At 44.7% G+C, this 9377-nt stretch overlaps 1 protein-coding gene across 1 annotated transcript in view; it reads left to right on the top strand.

Annotated features, from left to right (window-relative positions):
* Nucleotides 1-2298: 2298 nt before the first annotated feature.
* The window catches only part of MSH3 (homolog of DNA mismatch repair protein MSH3), a 29825-nt gene continuing 22746 nt past the window's right edge, over nt 2299-9377 (top strand). Inside the window, exon 1 of the mRNA XM_086772269.1 lies at nt 2299-3884. Within this exon, the coding sequence (XP_086628395.1) occupies nt 2499-3884 (1386 nt within the window). The 5' untranslated portion in view covers nt 2299-2498. The remainder of the gene's footprint in view (nt 3885-9377) is intronic.

The raw sequence follows: 9377 nt of genomic DNA, 5'->3' as shown, positions 1-9377 counted from the left end.
AGCAAAGCAACCACTAAATTGTTTGTGTTTGTCATCCAATGAGTGCAATCTTTGTCCTTGATATTGTTGCTACGCTTCTTTTCTTTTCTCCCATGGAGAAGTCTTGAGCTGCTACATGGCATGAATTGAGAGGCTGAGGCACACATTTTGGAGGATTGAGGAGTGGTAGGTAGGCTCCCACCAACAATTGTCGCCATAAGTATCTTTTTATTTGCTCATACGTTGCTTTAAAATTACATGTTTTTACACTTTCTTTCCTTGCCTGTGCTCATATATGCTTCTTCATAATTAGTGATAGATAATTCAACCTGTGGACCTACTATTCCGAGAACCTTAGCAAATTGATTAAATCCCACATGTTAATTTTTGATACATATAATAGTTAGATTCTGAAAGCATACCAATGGTGGCTACTATTTGAGAGTCCAACAAAGTCTTCCATCAACAAATAAGGTTCAAATTGCTCCATGAAAATGTAAAAAACACCATTTATCAAAACACCATTTGACATAAGCACCTTCTTTGTCTATTAGTACCTTACAGTTTGGTGCTACAAGAGATTCCATTACAAGTATCTCACAAGAGGAAAGCTTAAAGTGCTACTTTGATTCGAAAGATTAAAGCTATACTTCAACTAAATAGAGGGTAAATGCTCATAATGGCCGGATAGGTAGGATCCATAAAGTTATCAAGAAGTAGTAAAATGCATCTTGAGTGGAAGCTAACCACATAGCATGAATCTTAAGCAAAAGATCAAGGAACAAGGAATTGTGGATAAGTGCAAAGCTTGCTTTATTTCCCAAGGATACTCTCAAAACAAGAGAGGGGCAAAATTCACAAGTGCTTACATTTACTAGGCATCATCACTAATCACTTAATCCTTAATACAACTTCAGTGTGGCAACTCAAGGATCATGTATGATTTTGTTACTTTTTACACGCTTTTCAAATTTTGTGGGATGAATCCTCAACACTTGTAATAAGCTATGGGGTGGTCGGATTGAATTTTGCCACTCTATTAGATTTAGTGTAGGAATTTGTAAAAGCAAAACTCTGGTGGATTTAGTGTTGGAATGTCTATAAGCAATACATACACAAAATCATGACCTAAAAGGTCTTGGTAAATGTGTTGTTACCTACATTCCCTCGATTTACTTCATGTGTTCATCATCAGCATGATCCTATTTGTGCTTCATTGGTATTTGTCCATGGTGAGGCTTGTTGCATCCTCGCGTGCACATGAGAGAGAGGCCTAAAGCCTTGTACATTTTGTATTTGTTGCAGCTCGGTCCATTCAGTGGTCATGAATTTATCCCATTTGTTGTAATCATGGATTTGGTGACATGTGCTATAGTCAATGTCTTTTTGCTTTAGCTTGTATTCCTCACAAGAGAGAGAAAGCTTGTACTCTTCATAAAGTGACAATGGCACCACCTCCAGTTCAAAAGATAGATTAGCTAGTACATAATGAAGAGGAATCAAATTTGAGTAGTTTTTATTAATAATATATGTAAGAGTGTGAGCACAATTATTACTTGTGACACACATATTATTTCCTTGGGTGGGTGGAAGAGATACATGATAGGAGCTGTTCTTTGGGCTTAAATGGGTGAGGGCCCTAAATCTTACAGTGTCCAAAGTTGTGGTTTCTTGGTCAATCACATGAAAGAATCTATAACTCCTTTTTAAAGATTTCCTTAATAGATGAAGATGAAGTCTGGTATTTGAAGCACAAGATTTGTTGCTCAAACGAAGGAAGTTGAGCTCAAATTTTGAAGAATACTTGTAAGCACATTGTAGGGGGATTTGTACACCTTCTTTAGGTAGCTAGTCTACATTTTCTTGATGTGGCAAGGTACTTCCCAATTTGTTGGATGCAGGTGAGGTGATGGATTGAGAAGAAAAGGCCTCCCAGATTTGGCCCCAAAACTCAGAGATGGTACTAATTGGATCATATTTTTGTGGCTTTTATTGAGAACCCTGTTGCACTAGACCTATTGTCAAGGTGTGGTCAAAGCATGGAGAAAACAATCTCCCCGAGGCTGCACTACTGAGGCCATGATGGAGGCTTGCTTACTATTGGGATATCAGATCTCATGGGATCAGTTTAGATGAAAGATGGGATTTTTGAATGAGAGTAGATAACTGTGGTTGTGGGGTGATATATGACAGAGTTTGATAGTCGGTTTTGGGGGTGATATATGATGTATGTCTGATTATGAATAGTTAATATAAATACTTTATTGATCAAAAAAAAAATCCACCATGGAGATGCAGAATTGATGATTCATCTTATTAGCCTCCTCGACCTTATAAAGGGTAAATCCACCCACCACACATTAGGAATCATCCAATTGCCTAAAATTTGGCGCCAAATGCATGGTCCTGACTTAGATATTCTATTTCCTTCGCGGCGTCGACAGCTTGCTTTTTTCCATAGCTATGGAAGGTGACCCTTCCTCATAGCCTGCTGCTTCATCATCATCGTCCTCAGCGTCATGAGGCAGAAACAGCAGGTTATCTCACGATTCTTTTCTCCCAAAGCAGCCGGTGAGTCATGTTCCAAGCCGTCTCCTGCCTCGCGTCCCTCCCCTTCTACAGCAGTACAGTGGCCCCCTGCAAGAACCTCTGCTTCGCTCAGAAATCTGCAGCGATTGTCTTCTCAATCGCCCACCAAGAAAGCATTGGAGGAGGCCTCTCCTGGACACAGAAAACGCCCTATCTCGCCTGATTCCAGAAGGGGTTTTGCAGAAGGGCGAGAAGAAGAAGAAGAAGACACAGAGCCCGTGGACCTCGACAGGCCTGAAATCTGCAGTGGAGCCGTCTCTCTGGGCGGAGAAACAGACCAAAGGTATGTACATGATGTTGCCGAACATGCTGTAGCAAGCGAAAACAATGAACCAAGGTCGGCTACTGTAAGCTTCACATATAAAAGGAGACGCAAGAAAGAAAGCACTGCAGAAGAGTACCCAAAGCTAGGGTTTTTGGATGGAAAAAACTCATTAAGTGCTCTCACAGAGAATGGGTCTCAGGAGCCTGGGACAGAGGAGCCCATTAGTGTTTCCACATATTGGAAATCTAAAGATAGCTTGGAGATCCCGGCATCAGACCCCATCCGGCATAAGAAATTTGTGGAAAAGCTTTTAACTTCCAATGATTCTGAGATGCAAGCATCCAGGCCCTGTAAGGTCCCGTCTAAAGACCAGTATACTCCCTTGGAGCAGCAAGTGGTGGAGTTGAAGGCAAAACACAAGGATGTGCTCCTCATGGTAGAGGTGGGTTACAGATATAGGATGTTTGGAGAGGATGCTGAAACTGCTGCAAGAGTTTTGGGTATATTTGCTTACAATAATCACAATTTTATAACAGCTAGTGTTCCCTCTTTCCGACTGCATGTCCATGTCAGGCGTCTTGTGGAGGCGGGCTACAAGGTGGGCCTAGTTCGCCAAACAGAAACCGCAGCAATTAAAGCCCATGGAGGTAACAAACTGGGTCCTTTTACAAGGGGCTTGTCTGCATTATACAGCAGGGCTACTCTTGAGGCTGCAGCAGATTTGGGTGGTGGGGAACCCTCCACAGAGAAAGGCAGTTCCAGAAACTACCTCATGTGTATTGCAGAGCAGGTGGACGCTTTGAAATCAAGTGCCAAGAGCCCTATTCGCAAGCAAGGGGCAAGTGACAAAGGAAAGGCTGATACCGAAGCAGTGTCAAAAGGTGCCTATGATACCACTATTGGTGTCATAGCTGTGGAAACTGCCACAGGTGATGTTATGTATGGACAATTCAAAGACACAGTGACGCGAACAGAATTAGAAGCACACCTTCTCACCTGCTCGCCTGCAGAGCTGCTCCTTGCTTCTCCTTTGGCATCCCCAACTGAGAAGGTACTGTCCGTTGTCCCATTTGAAGGCTTTGAAATAGTTCTTAGACCCTGGACAAAACTACTATTTTCTGGAATGCATGTTGACTTGGAATGAGCAATCTTGATTAATAGCTTGCTTTTTGGATTGGGGATGTCATGTGGCTGGTATGAGCGATTGGGGAGCTTTCAGCTGCTTTCATAATCTGATGGCAAAGCTGCATGACCGAGTGAGCTTAGTCGGTCTACTTTTCCTTAAAAATGCATTTTTTGGCTTCACAATTCTCATTTGTTTTAGAGTTTGTCTTCTAATTGGTCTTTAAGGTATCTTAAGTAGTCTTTCTAGTAGTCAATTGTCCTGCTGATTTGCTCCTTGGTGCGGCCAATGTGAGCGGGTCCAGTTGAGCTTGCATACCTTTTGGGCTCCTTTTTGTCTCTATTGGGTGTCCTATGGCCAGAGTATACTGCCCCAGTGGTGTATCCCTTTAGGAGGAGTGCAATTTATGCAAAACTTTATGCTCTGTTAACTCCGCACTTATCTTTTTTCCCTTAGGATCTCCGGCTGCTACCCATGCCCATGGCTGACCTCACCTTAGAATGCTACCCATGCCCATGGCTAACCTCTCCTACATTGAGGGCCTGCATTTATACACGACTTACAATGGCCACAACATTCTCTGCTAGACAACGCCCTTTAATAGTCATGCATCCTGTTGTTTGGAAATGATGTAAGTGTCATGCTTCCATGATTTGATCGAGCAATGTCCCTTTGATGGACATGGCAACCAGTAGCTTGGCCTGTGCATCCTTTTTATCCAATTCATCAATATGGCACTGATTTTGAGTAGGCTTTTTATTCCCACCTTTAATGATCTTAAGAGGCTATGGGATTTTTTTAGAGGGTGGATCTGGAATAGAGGCTATGGGATTTTTTAGAGGGTGGATCTGGAATAGAGCCCATATTGCTGCGCAAGTCCCTGCACCCGAGCGCCTTCCACCTGCTGCCTGCCTTCTCCATTCCTGCCATCTGTCCGCCTTCTCTCCTGCCTGTCCTTCCTCCTGCCTGCCAGTGCTACCAGCCCTCTCCTTTCCTGAGCGCCTCTGTTCTCTCTGCTGCCTGCCTGTGCTCCTGCCTGCCTTCTCACCCAGCTTCCGCCTGTTCTGTAGTCATCCCGCCTTCCTTCCTCTTCCACCCCTCTTTGCCTCTTTTCCAGCCCTTCTTCTTGCCCCTCCCGCTTTGTTGCCTGTGCCACCTTACGGAAAACTCCAATTGTGTTCAAGTCGGCTGCCCATCCCTTGATTGGCATTATGGCTTCTGCCAAGCCAATCCTTCTCCACTCCCACAGGCCATGAGAACTCTCAATTTTTCACAAGACGAGCGTCTCATCCTCCAAAGCGACATCCACAATGAAATGAAGACCACTCTCATTGGGAGGGTCTACGGCTCTCACCCTTCTCGCTCTTCTCAAGTTAGAGATTGGCTTCTGGCAGTCCTCCCTTTGGAGCTGGCTGTGCACTTTCTTGATGCACGTTTACTTGGACAAGGGTTTTTCCAAGTTGACTTCAATTCCTTGGAAGCCACATCTTAGGCACTTGCCGGCAGCTCTTTTCCCCTTGGCCCACGGAAGTTACTCCTCTTCAAGTACAGGCTGGACTTTGACCTTGTGGCAGAGGGTCGGCTCGCCTTATTCTGATTTCTCTCAGATTCCCCCCCAAATCCTCCTCCACCCCTTCCCATGGCACATGCACATCTAGGAAATCCTACTGGTAACAAACAGGGTGGAAATCCCCCTGCTCCAGAACCATTGACCACCATGCTGGGCCGGGTGAATGTCAAGCTTCCTACTTTCAGAGGTTCTGCCATGGAAGACGTGGATGACCATGTTCGATGCTTTGGGCCATGTGCAGTAGCAGGGGATTGGACCAAGATGATGCTTGAGTGATGCTCTTTCCCTCCACATTGGAAGGCTCTGTTGACAAACGGTTCAGTCACTTCCCTGTGGATCATTTTGCAGATTGGCCCACCATGAGGGACACCTTTCTTAGGACGTTCCGGCCGTGCAACTATGAAGACGTCATTCTACAAGAACTGGGGAAGCTGAAGCTCTTGCCTGAGGAAAGTGTAGCGGAGCTCATGACACGAACCACCGTATTGGTGGCCCGCCTGTCAGCATGCCCAGGGGACTTCATGGTGTGTCAGTGACGATGCAGGCTTTGCCTAGGACAACAAACAGAAGATCCGAGAAAGTAGACCAGCCACCACCTTGCTGGAATTTCAGGAGTTTGCCTCCCAACTGGAAAATGCACGTATGATTTTTGAACATGATACGGGTTCCCCAACTCTTACCATTCTACCGCGTGACTTCCGAGTAGTTCAGCTTAAGCTTGAGCTGGAGGCACTGAAGTTGAGCCATAAGTCTCAGAAGGAAGAAAGCTCTTTTGCACAGCTTAAGAAGGAGATTGAGGATCTCAAGTCTCAGCAAGAGTCTAGGAAAGGTTTGTGATGTGCACTGTGTGAGTCTCCTGGGCATGCCAGCCTAGAATGTTCCAAGTGGAAATATTACTCCTTCTATGAGAAGAATGAGCATGAGCATGAGGATTGTTATTATCTTAAGGGATCAATTGCACCAGCAACAACAGTTCCCTACCTTGAACTCTCCTGCCACCCCATTAATCATTATACTACCCCTTATGGTGCAGCCCTCCACCTACTCTTCCCAAATCCCTCTCATTCCAACTCCTTCGACAACCCGTGTCACTATAGCAGCTACTCCTGGTGTCCCTTGCTTGAAGGCTCACCTCCATGTAAGTTCGGCCCAGAGGCGAAAGATCACTATACTAGGGACTGTCCAAGAGAGACGTATGCTGCACCACCCCCATCAGATTTCACATTCCATGCCTCTCACTTGATTACAGTGGGTGAGCCTAGGGCTATTCCCTCTACTTCCATGGCTCATTCCAACCCCCATTTCATACTAGAATCCTTCATCTTTTCCTGCAAAGTCTTATAAATGGCTGAGTACCCTTTGTGTGATATACCAACATCATCAAGTATTGCCTGGATGTCTTGTGGATTGAGTTGATTCTCTTTGAAAAAGTCGTCTATTTGCTTTTCTGAGACCTCCTTATATTTCTTCTCGTTCATCAGTGCTTCTGCAAAGAAGACTTAAATGTGCGCCAAAAGGTTCTTTCGTCGTTGATTCTTTATCAGGGTACAATAATGATCTAATATCAAATTGAAATGCAAAAATTGATATACATGAACATATGTAATAATGATTGCTATTCATAAAATATCACAATAAAAACAATAAACCAATTAATAGCAGAAAGGAGCTTACTTGACTGCATGTATTCTCTTCTTGATGCCACCACCTCCTAGCTTCATTTGCTCAATATCCCTTAGTTTTTTTTATCGTCTTACAGAGACCTAATGAGGTCTACTTATGTTTTAATTCAGACATTTATTTTTCAAGCCCTAAAATGGTTTCCTTATTGCTTAATAACTTCTGCACACAATGCTCCATGGTTTTTTTCAAATGAATGTTCTCCTTCTCAAACAAATCTCTTTCTAATTTAAAAACATTGCTTGTTGCTTTCAAATGATGTGTATATGCTAGGAGACCATTATAGCCATATTCTATCATTTTTGTGTACATTTAAGAATAGAAATATATCTTTTATATCTCATGAAAATGTCGAGAGAACATACGCCAAAATCAATTTCACCTTATTTTTTTAGGCTTTTTCGATTATCTCTCTCTAAGCTTAGTTGGCACTTCTTAGAGGGCCCAAAGTTAAGTCCAAAATTCCCCTAATGCCCACCTTGTAGGCTTTGAAGTGTTCGAGAACCTGTTTGGTCTTCTCCGCTTTAGCGCTTTCCTCGTCCATTCTTTTTTTGGATTCTTAATCGGCTTGCACCAACATTTTGTTTCATGTTCTACGAGTAGAGAGAGAGATTTTGGGGTTCTAATTGTAAGAAGTCAGGTGACTCTTCCCCTTTAATGGTTACCTTGCTAACCGGGATAGGGAACTCATCAAGCTCTTGTTGCTAGACTTAGAAGAAGTCGGAATGTACATGGTTGTTCCAAGGAGAGTCCAGAGGAGGTTTACCCCACTACTGTAGCAGCAATCACTTGGGCTCAAAGCAAGGCACTGGGGCTACTAGAACGCGCCTCCATCAACAGCCAGGATGCCAAGGAGTCTTCCCCACTCCCGCACAATGTGATAGATCGTGCATTCCTACTAGCTGTACAAGATTTCCAAATTGCTCCACCTATGCTTGTGTCATGTGCACAGTGGGTATCTACCGTGTGCTATACGCATGCAAGACTAGTTTCGAGGCTTGGGGAAGCTTGGAACTAGGCAGGCTGATTGACGAGCTGAGTTAGGAATATACTAACGGGCGGGCACCCAAGTATGGACGAGCGGGCGGCCAAGTGTGGACGCCCGATGACCGGCCAAGAGCCTATAAAAGGGTGGCCAAGGTTAGTTATTGAGAGAGTCTCGCGAGTTTGTGAGAGCTTTATGATCTTGGAGCCTGGATCTAGTGCAGACGTGCACCTGCTTTGTGCAGCCGAGGCCGGCAGCAGTCTCGAGGCCCACGAGGGTAGCTTCGTGGCGGTATGGGACGTCTCGAGGAGGAGATTGGTCGGTACGTCAACCTAGTTAGCTCAGCTCGTGGCTCGGTGGGGACAGCCAAGACTGTGGGCTTGCCCACGGCTGTCATGGTTGGGAGGTGAGTCAGGCCTACACCCCCTTGCTTGTTTGTTTGTTCGTTTGTTTGCAGGATTCGAGTTTCGAACCAAGATCGATCACAAGGGGATCCGCGGGGAACTCGCGAGACTCTCTATCTCATAATAACTAACCTTGGCCACCCTTTTATAAGCTCTTGGCTGGTCATTGGGCGTCCACACTTGGCCGCCCGCCCGTCCATACTTGGATGCCCGCCCGTTAGTATATCCCTAACTCAGCTCGTCAATCAGCCTGTCTAGTTCCAAGCTTCCCCAAGCCTCGAAACTAGTCTTGCATGCGTATAGCACACGGTAGATACCCACTGTGCACATGACATACTCCCCTTCCTCTAAGAGCTCACTCCTGAGCTCACTAAAAAGCCAGGGTAATCTCTCTGAAGAGAAGTCAATGTCTCCCATGTAGCGTCGTTCTCAACACGATCCTTCCACTTGATCTTGTATTCCGTGATAAGCGTATGAAGTAATCTTCGTTCATGAAATCCAAGAATCTTTTCAGGTTCGTGCGGAATAAATGTCATGTCCTGGACATCTATGATTTCTTGAGGAGTAACTAACTGATCTGCTCCACCCAGTACTTCCTTAAGTCTACTGACATGAAATACAGGATGAACTTTCACATGAGAAGGCAAATCCAATTCATATGCAACTGAACCAATCCGTCGTGTAACACGAAATGGTCCACAGTATCTAGGGGATAATTTCGGAGATCTACCTGTTCGTAAAGTCTCGGAATCTTTCGGAACTCGCAAATACACCATCGTTCC

This window comes from Cibotium barometz, chromosome 3 (genome assembly GCF_041138505.1).
Source record: "Cibotium barometz isolate CiBa-2024 chromosome 3, ASM4113850v1, whole genome shotgun sequence".
In the NCBI taxonomy this organism is placed as follows: Eukaryota; Viridiplantae; Streptophyta; class Polypodiopsida; order Cyatheales; family Cibotiaceae; genus Cibotium; species Cibotium barometz.
This window is presented reverse-complemented; position numbering and strand designations above follow the sequence as displayed.